The 14,437-nt window shown below is 40.0% G+C and overlaps 1 protein-coding gene across 2 annotated transcripts in view; it reads right to left on the minus strand.

The window, feature by feature from the left end:
• Positions 1–14,437, minus strand: part of myo7ba (myosin VIIBa) — a 38,086-nt gene that overhangs the window by 8,625 nt on the left and 15,024 nt on the right. For both annotated transcript variants that reach the window (XM_088914335.1, XM_088914334.1), the window contains exons 23-45: positions 14,141–14,350; positions 13,611–13,781; positions 13,185–13,265; positions 12,815–12,945; positions 11,817–11,943; positions 11,564–11,683; positions 10,649–10,822; positions 9,995–10,222; positions 9,556–9,723; positions 9,345–9,462; positions 8,852–8,978; positions 8,515–8,681; positions 7,637–7,818; positions 6,981–7,105; positions 6,234–6,391; positions 5,487–5,640; positions 3,540–3,695; positions 2,487–2,592; positions 2,286–2,399; positions 1,991–2,078; positions 1,417–1,523; positions 756–941; positions 88–204 (exon numbers count right to left, since the gene is read on the minus strand). In XM_088914335.1, the coding sequence (XP_088770461.1) occupies positions 88–204; positions 756–941; positions 1,417–1,523; positions 1,991–2,078; positions 2,286–2,399; positions 2,487–2,592; positions 3,540–3,695; positions 5,487–5,640; positions 6,234–6,391; positions 6,981–7,105; positions 7,637–7,818; positions 8,515–8,681; positions 8,852–8,978; positions 9,345–9,462; positions 9,556–9,723; positions 9,995–10,222; positions 10,649–10,822; positions 11,564–11,683; positions 11,817–11,943; positions 12,815–12,945; positions 13,185–13,265; positions 13,611–13,781; positions 14,141–14,350 (3,315 nt within the window). The remainder of the gene's footprint in view (positions 1–87; positions 205–755; positions 942–1,416; positions 1,524–1,990; positions 2,079–2,285; positions 2,400–2,486; positions 2,593–3,539; positions 3,696–5,486; positions 5,641–6,233; positions 6,392–6,980; positions 7,106–7,636; positions 7,819–8,514; positions 8,682–8,851; positions 8,979–9,344; positions 9,463–9,555; positions 9,724–9,994; positions 10,223–10,648; positions 10,823–11,563; positions 11,684–11,816; positions 11,944–12,814; positions 12,946–13,184; positions 13,266–13,610; positions 13,782–14,140; positions 14,351–14,437) is intronic.

The raw sequence follows: 14,437 nt of genomic DNA on the forward strand, positions 1-14,437 counted from the left end.
CAGACTGATTTGACCCTTACGTGAATGAGGCTCAAAATGCAATATTTCTGCAATGGCTATATCTAAGACGTCCCAGTGCAAACCTACCTTCACTTCAAAGAAAGCACATCCAAAAGTGGGCCATCGGTGGATGATTTTCAGAATTGCCACTTTTGCGTCATTCACAGTCAGGCTAGCATGCTTGTTATAGGAAGCAATTATGTTCTGAAGAAATAAGGATATTCATGCTTACATTGCAAAAGAACAGCTTGTGGAGCAGGCATGTCAAACCCCAGTGTTATATTTTTCCTGAAGAGACACATCATCACTTTCCTCCAAAAATCATTTTTTTAGGCACAACCCACTGATTCTGCTTATTTTAGATGAACAGGTTGCTTGTTTGTTATTCCTCTAATGGTTAGGTTTCCCATTCTCTTGTTCTGTCTGGGCATACATTAATCTTTACAGCCACCTCTTTCAAGGATAACCAAGTGAACCAAGGAGAAGAAGTTGTGGTGCCTCCCTTATTTAAAAAGCGTTTACCTTGTTAAACTTGTTATAAACTCTAGGTGGATGAAATCATTCAAACATGTGCCTTACACCCCAGATGTAAAACTCATATCATGGGGCCCCCTTCCTGGATTTAGTCAAACTTTCAAGACGGACAGATTGACAAAAGTGTTTCCCCATTATTTTTGTTTGAGTTGTTCTCACAAATTAGGGATGGAGGGCACCCATTTGTAGTTTCTTTCAGAAACCAAACTCCGATCTCCCACCTTCCTCCATTCCTCTGCAGACATGAGTTTGAGCTGGTCATTGGGAACCAGCTCTTTCAACATCTTTGGAATCATGACAAACTCTGACTTGTCATTGTTGAACTTCAGTTTGAAGATGAGGCCAGCTATGTTGATCATGTCCTCCTTGCTACACCGGTGGTAACCCCGCAGGTATTTTGGCAGCTCCTATGGAATCATACAGAAAAAGCTCAAGTCAGCCTGAAGGGACGTTTTATATACATATATATTCAAAAAATGGATAAAACCCAAACGTTTCTTGTTGCAAAAAAACTAATATAAAAAAATATTTTAACCATAGTTTTGGTACACAATTGTAAAACACAGAATGAAAACACTCATTTTGTTTTTGGTCTGAACACTTGAAAAAGAGAAAAAAAAGTTTATCTTTCATTATTTTCACAAAATGTTTTAAGCCAGAAGTAATCTTACAGATAAGGACTGCTAACAGCTCACAAAAAAGCTCCTAATGTGTTTTGTATGCTAGATGCAATGTTGAGTCTGCTAAAGAAATAAATACTACATTTTCTTATTCCCTATAAAGCCATTTTTCACATCGTTTTCTAATATAAAGATAGTGCATATATGGGTTTTAGTACATAACATTACAGTGACCTGTAGCAGGAAAGATTAAATACATCACCTGGGTGTAGTGAAAGATGATGTCAGCTTGTATATCTTTTCCAGGGGTCACATTGAACCAGAGTTTTCTCATAAAGAATACAAGGTAGGGCACATTTACTGGTCCTCCTGCACATCAAACACACAGCACTTCCTTCAGACAGACACCAGGATGGTAATACATGGGCATAGTAGATTGCATTGATTGCATTAGCAAGTAACCACTCAACATGTACAGTATACTGTATATTCATGCTAAAACTTTAAAAAAAGAGTTATATGATTCCCAAGTTTTTCTGTTTCCCTTATCTAAGTCTTGTGTTATATATACCTATAGTGACCAAAATATTGGCACATTTCAGCTTTTGAAAAAAAAGTGATAAATATAATTTGTTAGTATTGAATCTAGACTTGTGCAAACGAGCTGCTTCCTTCGGCCCAATTTAAAAAAAAATAATTGTGCGAGACACAATCTTAAATTGTATTTCCGTACGTTTTTGAAATGCACTTTCTGTATTTTGTTCTAAACACCAAGTTGTTTTTGTGTTTTTCTCTTATTGTAACTTTCTTCTAAACTCAGCAGTTCATTTTTTTACCATCTTTGACTCTTTTCACTTTTCTGGTCCAATCGGTTATCTGTCTCAGACTGTCAAAGAAGTACTCTGCTTCATTCAAACTGAGCACCTAAACACAATAGAAAAAGTCCAGCATTAATGCACGGCTTATCAGACACAAATTGCAGCCTACTTGAACAATGTTTCTAAACTTTATCAATTTAGAAAATTGTTTTTTTTCATTGATCTACAAAAACACTTTACTTGATAGGCTAAGTGATTAACAGAAGTTCTTTGACATGATCTCTACACAGAATAGAAAAGGGCTTTGTGGTACCTTGTCAGGGGTTTTCAAGAAAAGGCTGAATCCATCTGCTGATATCAGGTTCAGTTTTGCAACAATATCCTGACAGAGATCCCGGATCCTGGTGTGGGATCCAACCTCAAAGATCTAAAACAAAAACGGTATCAGTTTGGCTAGTTTGAGACAAATAGAAACATTATGCTTCAACAGCTGTGAAGGCATAAGCATCCTTACCTCCTCAGTGTCATTGGGGAAGTGCACTTTGTGAAAGATCTGAGTGCTCATCTGCTGAATAGCATCAATCTCTACTTGGTGAGGGGGGAGTTTTCTTGGCTCAGCTCTACAAAACAGAATCCATTCTGCTCACTTAGTTTACAAAACCACACTCTTTGTGACTAGTATTTTACTGTAGTTACGTGAACTAACCAGAACCAGGGAAATGCTTCTTTACATAAAGGCCGTGGGAGTCTGAGACAAAGGTCTGGTCATATTGTTAAACTGACACTGTGGGACCGTTTAAGAAAACAGCTTGATGGGATTCTTGGATAATTCAGCTACTAAGCAACCAATCAGAAAAGTGGGATTGAACAGCCTTCTCTTGTTCTTGACAATTCCTACGTTCCTCTTTTCTCTGAAGTGCAGAACAGTCTAGACATGTCTAGACATACAATCTTTCCTTTACAAACACCCCTGTCCCCCTGCTTAAAGAGTTATACTATAGGAGGACATGTGAAATCAACGGTCTGAATGATCAAAATGGATTTTGTGTTGATTGCACACGTGCAGTTCTTAGAGAAAGACTGGATTGGGTAAAGATACGGGTTCCTCTTTACACTGAGGGAATCCCACCATTGGTTTGGGATTTGTGCTCCTACTACAGAAAGCTGCATCTAGCAACTGTTTTAACATTAATCATGGCGGACATCTTCCTGGCAAGATCTGCATGTGGCAGCTGTGTACAGTGGAGTGCCGATTACCAAATAACAGCAACTAGTTTGCAATATTTGCTTTCGCAGCTGAGCACAGTTTCTTAAGAATGACTCATTGACTGCCCTCTGAGGGCCGAATGGGTAGCCACATGCAGGCCAGAGGGCACGGGAAAGTGTCTCAGCAAGAGAAACGAACACAACAGACACATGCCTTTACATGACCAAATACAACTTAGAACTTTTCCCTAATTCACCAAATAAATCAGAACACGTGTGGAAACAGGCCTTAAATTTCAAAGTTGCAGAGAACCGGTGGCGGGGTGGTAGTTGTGCAGTGTGGCACAAGTGACTCCCTTACCTCAGGGCTGCCTGTATCCTCTGCAGGCAGTCGGCCGCCAGAGGTTCTCTACGGCGTGACTCCAGAAAGCGCTGGGCGTGCTTCAGCAGAGCCTGGCTGGGGGGGAAGAGACCACAACACAGCCACAGCAGCTGCCAGCCATTCTCTATACTGTACCTGGGAACAACAGTCACAGGACCGTTAGCAGTGCTGCATTTCTTTATTCTCAATAGATATGATAGATGTATGTTTTAGTTAATTAGTACTTTCTAATTAAGCTTTTAAAACGCTTGATGGTGTGAGCAACCATTGATCTCAGGACATGATGCCGCTTTGTAGTGAAGGTTTATGCGTTTCATACTGAATGAAATAGGAGCTGTCAAAATGTACACAACTACAGCACAATTGCATTGTACCTAAAACTTGCTGTATCCAGAACTCAGTTGGAAAAAATAGTGCAACACTGCTACATAACTTTCCCCCTCTTTATTGAACTGCCTGTCCAAGAAGTGCAGATAAATTAACAATATAAAAAAAATGTTTGGCTCAAGTGCACAACAGTTGCACTCTTCTTGACCCGTCTCCTTTTATGGAATTCACTTAAAAAGCATGAAGGCTTATCCAGTGAAAAACAATGATAATAAAATGATTTCCAAGAAGTTCTGACAATCACAATAGCAGTTTAAGAGAAATGTCATTAGGTCTGTTTATATATATTTATATTAATAATATAGAACAACTCTGGAAATTAGGTTACAGCCTCAGATTCATTAAGGTCAACTTTAGTTCAGCTTTCCGAAGCTGTTGTTCTGAAACAAGGCTTGAAATAGACATACAACCACAGACATACATTCACACAGCCAAAATTAAAACTTGTTTTGGTTGTGCCCCATAAACTTTAGTTATAATAATAATTCCTTACACTTATATAGTACTTTTCTGGACAGTCAACACTCAATACAAAGCGCTTCACACCACCAATGTGCAGCATCCACCTGGATGATGTGACGGCAGCCAAAGTGCACACAGTACACTCAGATGGGGAGTATTGGGGGGCCATGACTGGGAAAGGCCAGGGGGAAAATATAGCCAGGACACCGGGGTGACACCCCTACCCTTTTTGAGAAATGCCCTGAGATTTTATTGACCACAGAGAGTCTGGACCTTGGTTTTACATCTCATCCAAAGGATTGTGGCTTTTTTACAGTATAGTGTCCCCATCACTATACTGGAACATTATGGCTCACACAGACTGCAGGGTGAGCGCACCCTACTGGTCCCACTAACACCTCTTCTAGCAGCACTGTTAGCTTTTCCCAGGAGGTCTCCCATCCAGGAACTGGCCAGGTTCACACCTGCAGAGATTCAGTGGGTCGCCAGGTGTAAGTTGTAGGATGATATGGCTGCTGACTTCGTGTTACGTAACATTTCCTTTCAAAGTCAGTCGTAAGTTGTCGGGGATATACTGATTGCACATAAGACTTCTGTAGTCTTTAAAATATTCATCTTGTCAGTTTAATAAAAAGACTGGTCTTTTTAGTTGGTCGTAGTAGGCCAACCATAACCCACCAGACACAGGTCAGAGGGAGGGACTGCACACTTGATGGGATGCCAGTCCATTGCTGGAAGCACAAACGCTTTTTGGGAAGTGAGGCGGAGGGATTACATTTAGAGATTTCAAATAACCTGGACAGCATGTCTCTGAATTGTGGGAGGAAACTGCAGGACCAGGAGAAAGCCCATTATGCTATAATAAGAAGAAGCACAACTCCACATAGACCCAATCTAAAATCAAATCTAAGCCTAAAGGCTGTGAGGGAGCCGAACTAATCGCCACACCTCAGACTGTTCTGCCACTCCTGGAACCCTCTGGCACCAGACACAAGCCATAGCTTGTGTTGCTGTATTTTAAAGCCTGGGCTTTTGAAACAAAAACGATGAAAGCTTATGTGGTGACTAGAAATGTACCTGTTGTGGTTGTCAGTCATCTGCTTCATGATCTGGCAGTAGACCTCATCTCTCAGAACCTCGTCCTGTGTTGGTGGGCCGAAGATCTGGTCTGTGAGCTCCAGAGGACTGCGGACTTGCTTAGTGGGGTAATCTCCCATGTACTTCATGATGGGTGGAAAACATGTTAAGGAAAAGAAGAGTGCTTTTTGTGGATGGAAATGCTTCCTACAGGGAGACCTCAGAAGGAAGTGCAGAGTAAAGTTCAGGAGTTTCAGCTTCCTTTCTAAAATTAACAGCACCTCTTCGTATAATGGTGGTGCTGCATTTTAGTTTTATACCTCATGACGTTTTCTTCAAGTGTCACACAATCCACTACCCAGGGTCTGCAACTCAACATACTAGGTGATATACAAAATGCAGTTCAACATGCAGGTCATTAGAAAAAGGTAGGTGCCTGACTCACTTGGTATTCAAAAGCTAAAATGAAACCATTAAAATCAGATTGATGGCCCTACAACTTTCAGGGTTGTGCTGCCCTGCTTTAATTGAATTTTGTGTGTGCAAGGGAAAAGCTGTGAGTACTTCTCTTGAGCCCCTGAACTGCACTTTCACTCAAGGAAAATTAACCTGCTCTTATGCTAAAATAACTGTGAAATTAGCACGCACTCCTCCGTGAGTATTAAAAAACCCTATTTCTGAACACATTCGCAGCACCGTTCCTGTGCAGTGCTGTCTCTCTGATGTCTCGCAGGGCTGAGAGGATATCAATGAAGCACAGGCAGGCCTGGTGGCTGACCTCCCCTTTCCCGACCAGTCTCTTCAGCAGAGGCTGCTTGATGGGCTCCCGTGAGTTGGCCCACAGCCTCTCCCGCGGTCTGCTCTTGGTCATGACCTGGCGATTCATATTGTCCTTGTGGGGGTCCCTGGAGGGGCAAAAGACCATAATGGGAAGAAGGATGGAATAGTGAAGTAAAGTTCCTAGAGTGGAGATAAATATTCATAAAGTTGTTAAGTCAACTGAGGATTTCATCTACCCAACGAGGACAGAACATAGTATAACAATATTTCTAATGTTGTAAAATATTCTCAAATTGCCTCTATTACTGGGTGCAGGTAAGAAACTACACAAAAATAATTGACTGTCGCCTGTGATGAGACCTGTGTAATGTGTTTATTATACAGGTCCCGTGAAGTGTAAAGCTGTTATCTGAGGAACATTTTGTATTTGTTTAGCTCCATTTGTAAACCAAGGATAACCGAAACCCCCGCCGTCTTGCAAATGGTTAACTGTACAAAAACAAAAGAAAACTTCATATTTTTCACTTCTGCATAGCTACTCTTATGTAAGCCATGATTAAATGCGGAATGAGGGTCCACTTCGGCAGCCAGTTCAACCATGCAGAAAAAATGCAAATGTTAAAATGTCTAATGTTAGAAGGACACACAACCCGGTATTTCTCAGCCTTAGCAAATTATATCCCACCGTATAACCCCACTGATGAAAGTGGCTACCTGAAGTACTCAAAGGAAAATTCTTTGAGGGAGATCAGAGCCACCCTGTGGTCATTAGTGGCTTCATCCTTTTGAGCAGTCTGAGCCACTGTCTTCCTCTGCTCTGGAGATAATGTCATCAGCGTCTGCAGACAGAGCCAATGAGAAACCCATCAGCAGTGGCTCTACACCCCTCATTGACTCACCCATGAACACAAATTCATTTTCTATGTCTTTTTTAACACTTTCTAACAACTTCAAAAATTGAGTAGTAAAAAACACAAGACTGAAAATAACCAATGGGTCAGTTTCATACTGTACGCTAAATCTCAAAATACTGTATATTGTATATAAAACTATTCTAATTTTCAGTTAAGCTCTTAGAGCTTTTATTTTAATTATTCTGATTTTTACATATTCACCATCTGTTATATAAGAGAATAATATGACAAAGTTAAATCTTCAAGATGTTGGCTGCTAGTTTTATCCAAATAATGTTTTATAAAAATGAGAGAATACTAGAAACAAACATAAACTAGTGTTATTTTTATATTTGTATGTTTTTGGAACTATTACATGTTCTGATTACTAGAGGAGAAGTACAGTAGCAGATGCCTGACAAGTGATGTATCTACTTATGTTCATCTTATTCAAACACAACATATGTTAAGTCCTACCAGAACTTCATTAGTGGGTTTGATGAGAGTGGGTAGGATACAAATGGCATCGGTAGAGACTGCTCCCGTTTGGCCAGTTCGCTCGTTTTTACCCTTAACCCAGCCACGCTGAGGAGAATACTCATCGTCTGGGATCAGAACAATAAGTTCTCCTTTCTTAAAACTCAGAAAAGTGGCATCATCTGAAGAGAGAGAGAGACATATTTGAAGTCATTAATAAACTAGTCAAACCTTCATGCAGGTACTCATAACAGCAAACGCAAAACAGCATAGAAAATCTAGGTCACCAAAATGGAATAACACCTAAAGTTATAAATATGCATGTCCTGTAATTTTACAGCCATTCCAGAACACACAACATTTAGACACTTCAAATGGAATTGAGTGCTTTATTATGAGTGCTTTGTATTAAAATGGAATCTTGCATGAGTTTTCCCTCGCACTGTATTAATGTAGCCTATAGAAGTGGTGATCAAAGATTGTTTTTGCATACAAATTACAGAATGATTTTTTCAGTTTTACCCCATGTCATTAGAAAAAGATCATTATGACCTGAAAAAGCACACAAAAAAAACAAACTACTGTGTTTCAAAAGCAAATCACTTTCTTTATACTCTAAATTTCCCTCATGATTCTCTGTTACAAACGACTGATTGATCAGCTCTAATGAAGAACAAGATGTCAGTTCATACACGTGAAACCTGGTCGTCCCCAGGTTGTATGGAGACAAAAACGAAGAAAGCAAAATTTTTCTTCCCTATACATTTGCTTTTTTTCTTGGGTTTGCATTTTTTCATTTTATAGCAGGTTTAATATATTGTGACGTGCTTTGCAATGATTGCTTTTAAAAGTACTAGATAAAATAAGGTTGTTATTACCCTGCTTACTGGCTTCCTGCAAAGCCACAGCATATTGTGACCGTTCCTTCAGTCCTTCAAGAAACATGACCAGCAAGTCTGCGATATTGGCAGCGTTGGGGGAGTTGAGAACAAAATCACCCTTCAGCGTGGCCAGGGTGACTGTTTGTCCGTGTGTCTTTTCAGACCTGTGCAACAAAACACAGTCATTTCTCTGAGGAAATGTAAATGTCATTTTAAATCTGTCAACAGCTCATTTTACTTTACTTGCTCCATTAAAAAACTCAGTCTTCAAGATGTCTTTCTGTGGTTCAGCCTGTCCCTGTAAGTCAGTGCAGGCAGTTAGATGTTGCTATACCTGCTTGTGTTAACACCAACCACCTCTGGGTAAGACAGCACCAGGAGCTTCCTCTCCTTTTCATCCACGAAAGATATGCCGGTCCAGTTAATGGCAACAATGAAGGTGTTTTTAGGTAAAGCGGGACCTTGTAAAGTAGGAAAATGAAGAGTTATAACACAATGTGCACAATGATATAGAGCATCTAAGAAGTACTTTCCAGGTTTCTACTGAGGCTGAAACAAAATGAAAAATTATAGTTTTAAAATTCTGGGACTGCTCTGCTTAAAAACTTACATACTATACAACTAACTGAATGTGGTTCATTATTAATTTATAATTAAAAACTCTATTATTCAATGTTATCCTCTTTGTACCTCTTGGATTAAACATTGTAAAGCTACACCAAATTGTAAATTTGGAAACATTAAATGTATTTAGATTTTTTTTACATGCTACATTTACTGGATGCAGAAAGACACAGATTTCCTTAAAGTTTTGGCTTCAGAGTTACCTGAAAACTTCACAACTTCAAAGAACCTGGAGAAAAATAAAGGCCATTTGTGGCGACCAAAATCAATGACTTCAGCTTTGACAGTGTCTGGATTAATCTTTGTCTTGATGTAAGGGCTCTGAAAGCAAAATAACAGAAATGAAAGCAGGTTACAAAATTTTAAATTGTGAACAACAGTTGGGTTGGACACCAGAGGAGGCTAATTCCTTACCTTGGCATATGCATCACTGACCAGCTGTATCCACTTGGCTTCTGACTTGGCCTCCAGTAGAGCATTGTTGATGCAGTCCTGAACCACTTTCTTAGCATTGTCCCCACCACTATCTGACCCAAACTGCACATAAAAGTGCTTTGCAGCAAGCTGGACCATGTCATCTTCCTGGGTGAAAGCAAAACACTCTCCAAATGAAATCACCAATCACCAGATTCCTATTTCTTCCGCGTGACATACAACATATCTGAGATTGTCAGAATCAGATATCAACTATTCATCCCTCTGCTCGGCTGGCCACACAATTTCAATTAGATGCTCAGCAAATTCCAGAATGGCTAGTTTGATAACCTTCTACTCAGCACTTAGTTTATCTGTCAAAAGAGGCTGCATACCTCTAAAGCAAAATGAAAAGAGATAAGGGGAATAATGGCCTTGCCTTGTCACACTGGTACTCCCCAGATCTGATGCCACGGATCAGCTGCCTGTAGATGAGATCGGTGCTAATGGAGTCTATGCTGCAGTCGTGCCAGGGGGTGAAAACCTCCTTCCGGAAATATAGGCGCCATGGGGCATGTTGCTCCTGACCGCCCTGCCTCTTCACCTCCTGCTCGCACTGAGATATGGCATCCAGTACATGGTCTTTACCGCCGCCCAGTGACCACACCTGCACAAGCCAAATGCACATACTGTGCTCAAGACTTTCCGAGAGCACCTTTAACACCGCATCAAAGCACTCCAAGTGCAAATCAACTCCTTGCACTTCTACTTTGAACAGACCAAAATGCTACAACAATAAAAATGCTAGCTAATGGAAGGAATCTTTGGTTAAAATGTAAAAGTAATCTTATGAAGAAGGTATTACCAGCTGAACCAACTAACTGGTTGTCATTTAGAAAGTTTCAGGATGATCTGAACCATCAAAAATTCAAAATACACGCTTTCTGTTGACTGAGTCAGAATCAATAATCAGCAGCCTTCCTGTTTTACAACATGATTCATTTCCAACAGTATCATTTCTGCTATGCTGTTATGAGTAGACACATAAGTCCTGGTGACCCAAGGGATCAAAAATATCAAAAAAGAATGTTACCTTCTCATAGATGGCAATGTAGAGTGAGAATCCAAAGATGTCACTCAGCTTTATTTTCTGGGCAATGAACTTGCAGACCTCTTGAGCAGTAGATGCTGAATCCAGGGGTACACTTATCATTCGGCCATCCATCAAGGTCACAGACACCACTATTGGCTTTTTGGTCTTGGTTGCCTTTCAAAATAATGTATTTATTATAAGTTAAAAGAACTTCTGTCAATACCAAATATAGGTTATTCTTTAACGCAGTCTGAGCAGAGATATTTTAAGGTTACCCGGGTATATTATGAGGTTGGAAGGAAGGAATTCAGCTAAAAAGCTCTGAACACAGAGTTTAATTTTGTAGATTTTAAAACACACTAATTTTATATTTAAAAAACAGAATGCTGTTGTAATTTAAATAATCATACTTATCAGCTGTTATCACATGACAGATGTATAATTTGTATTTTTTTACTTTTGCTGTTTTGTGATATTTGTGTTGCATTTTGTTGATCATTTTGGTGCACACATATACAGTATGTATTCTAAAAGCAACCCTTTGAAAATGAGATGATGCATCTCTCGAACTTAAAAAAGGATAAATAAGTAACTAAAATCTAATAAAACCAAAATTAATAAACAACAGAATTGCTCCTGTGATACCAACAAATCAGATTAAAACCAATCCAAGTCTCCAAGAAATCCAAGAAAGTGAAGAGATATTTGTATGTTTATTTATTTGTGATTGTTAATGTACTTTAGTATGCAAAAGGTCTTACACAGCTAAAGAAATAAATGATAATGAAAAACTGTTGTGACCAAAAAGGCTGATATGATATCGATGCCTCTAATAAAGAAATATTTTTCATGGTGTGTAGAATTCATCCAGAATTCATATAAATATGTCCTCACACAGAAAAACCTTTCCCTTACCTGCAGCTCCATCCAGCTAGGTGGCTCACCACGCACTCCATTGGTCAGAGTACGACGTAGTCTCTCAACGCAGTAGGGTGTGTAGCCCGCAGGCCCAGAGCGAATGAAATTCAAGAGGTACTGTGGACAGACAGTAGAGAACGATGCACCAAGAGTCAACACTGAAAAAGGGAAGCCATTCATCCAGCTGATTAATAGGAACATGGTGTATTGGGATTCTGGGAAAGTCATTCCAGTACTCTCCTTAGCTCACCTTACTGAGACGTTCAGAAGGAGGGAAGATTCCAAGACATAAGGAGAGCAGAATCCAGCCGCGGAAGTAACTGCTTTGATTCCCATTCTCCACAAGCTGCTTGCAGATCTGACAGTAGATCTCATCCCTGGGAGACAAAAATCCAATAGCTCCAAGCACACGAATTACAGTATATCTGATTCCAAAAAACGTCAGCCATTTCTGCCACCAATTGCTCCCATCTCATTCCAAAAAACAGCAACCAGGGAATATGTCTGGACAATACTGTTCATTATTGATTCCTCACATCCTTATAAATTCCTTTTCCTCTTCTTAGACCCCTAAGTGTGTCTATTATTTGCAGATCGCCCTTAAACAAACTACCAGCATTTACCATACTTTCAGAACACATCTTAATTTTTCTACAACAGCATTGTACTTGTGTTTTTATTACAATAAAGCACATCAATATTTCCAAACAATAATATCTTTTTGGTTAACTATAGTTATGTTAAGGAGGTATAACAAGTGACTTGCATCAGCATGAGAGTTAACTTTAATAATATTATTTTATTTTAGGGTGGCACATTGGTTAGCACTGCTGCCTTGCAGAGCTGGGATCAGTTCTGGAGCTGGGGTGTGATCTGTGTTTGTATGTACTGCCCGTGTTTGCGTGGATTTTGTCCTGGTGCTCTGGATTCGTACCACAGTCCAAAGACACGCTGGCTTCTGTGAAAACTGGCCCCGGTACGAGTGTGTGCGCATCTGTTTTTGTGTGCCTTGCAATAGACTGATGTCCCATCCAGGGCGTATCCCTCCTTGGTCCAAGTGTTTCTTGTGAAAGGCTCCTTGCTACTGTGACCCTGAACTGGATAAGCGGTTTTTGAAACCGGGGATGTGATATTATATTTTTTAACATTATATATGTTATAAAAACCTATCCTTTTTCCTATAAGCATCTTGAACATTTAAATGTACATATGTACACCTATATTACTTTTACTGTTCCTGTTCAGTACCTGATGTTTCGTCTGACAATGCCATTGCCTACAATGAAATGCAACTTTTCCAGGGCAGTCATTGGTCGATCCAAAGTAGGTCCTTCTCCCACCAGCACATCATCTTCTTCCTTCAGAGGCTGCAGCACTGGCTGAAAGTAAGCAGGAAATGTCATTGTCGCATAAATGCTTAGCTCTTCCTTTTCACTGAAACATGAATGTAGTGTAGCAAAAATGAAAATGAAAAACAATGAGGTCATAAGGGTAGATCCAGCAATTAAGTGCCAATAAAATATAATATAGCCAACAAACATATAGCAGCTCTGAAGAATAATTAATGCTTTCTTTGGAATATCTTCATCAAAGCTGTGAATAAAAAAGTTTTTCTCACCTCCTCCTGCACTACAGACTGCCTTTTGTTCTGAGTCCCTCCTGAGGACTTTGCAGCTTTTTTGTTTCTTCGCAGAAGTTTCTAGAAAGCAAATTGGATTTTTTTATATTGACGTTAATTGTAAAAATTCAGGTACTAGGCGTACCTTTCCATTAAGCAGTTTTTGTCCCTCAATGTGGTGTGGTGAAGAAAAAAAAACAATTGTCCACAAACTTGAAAGTAGATTTTCTTATTGAAAGCCGCCATAATGGACATAAAAATGCATGTATTGGAATAATTTTTAACAAGGCATGAGATTGTGGGGTAAAAAAAATAACGGATCTGAAGCAGCTAGGACTGGGTAGCTGTTCTTTATTAACAGTTATTAACTGTTAGGAACAAGATGCAACACTGTGCACCTACAGTACAGTAGTCCAGGGAAGGTACCTGATCTAGCCCAACCAGGTGGCTGAGACGTCGCCCTTGCCGCTGCCCCAGTTTCTCCTGAATAGACCTTTCTCCCAGACTGCCAAGACCCTTGTTCTCAGGAGCCCGCTGTCTGGGTTCAGGAATATCGCCCATGAAGCGAAGGATGATCCACCACACGGTGAGAGAAGCCTGGAGACACCAAGAGCAGGCCAGAGAGCAGATCAGTTATTACCGGAGACACAACATGAACAGAAGCCAGTGGCATTTACTACCACAAACAAAACGCTGGCATCTCTGAAAAAAGATGACCTAAAAGTTTGTTTAAAAATACTGAGAAATTACTGTACCATTCACAAATACTTTAGTGACACACCAAAAGAGATGTTTCAAACAATGGAACTGCAGTATGAAAGAGAACGTCAAACAGTATGTTATGACTGTAATAGGTACATACATAATCTTAAGAAAAGATGAACATCTCATCCCACAGATCAAACCCTCTGTGAAAGGTGAATGACATAAGGTACAAACACAAACTCAGCCAGTACCAGGGAATCTCCTTCATCTTCATGGTAGAGGAGGGGTTGGCGGAGTCTTTTGCGGATGTGGGTGTGTGTTGCAGCTCCTTGGAAATACATGGATGCAAATTTGGAGAAGGAGTACTCCTCGATGTCATCGTACTCTTCCTGCGGAGTCTCCGCCATCGGTACCTCATCCAGGTCCACCTCTTCCAGGTTTGCTTTCCTCCCCTCGAGATCCTGGGGGGTGAAAAACCCAAATAATGAATTTTCAATGAAATGTCAGATTTTGTGTCGATAACAACGAGAAGACAGGCTTACTAATCT

Source organism: Atractosteus spatula, chromosome 4, assembly GCF_055471065.1.
Source record: "Atractosteus spatula isolate fAtrSpa1 chromosome 4, fAtrSpa1.hap1, whole genome shotgun sequence".
Classification (NCBI taxonomy): domain Eukaryota; kingdom Metazoa; phylum Chordata; class Actinopteri; order Semionotiformes; family Lepisosteidae; genus Atractosteus; species Atractosteus spatula.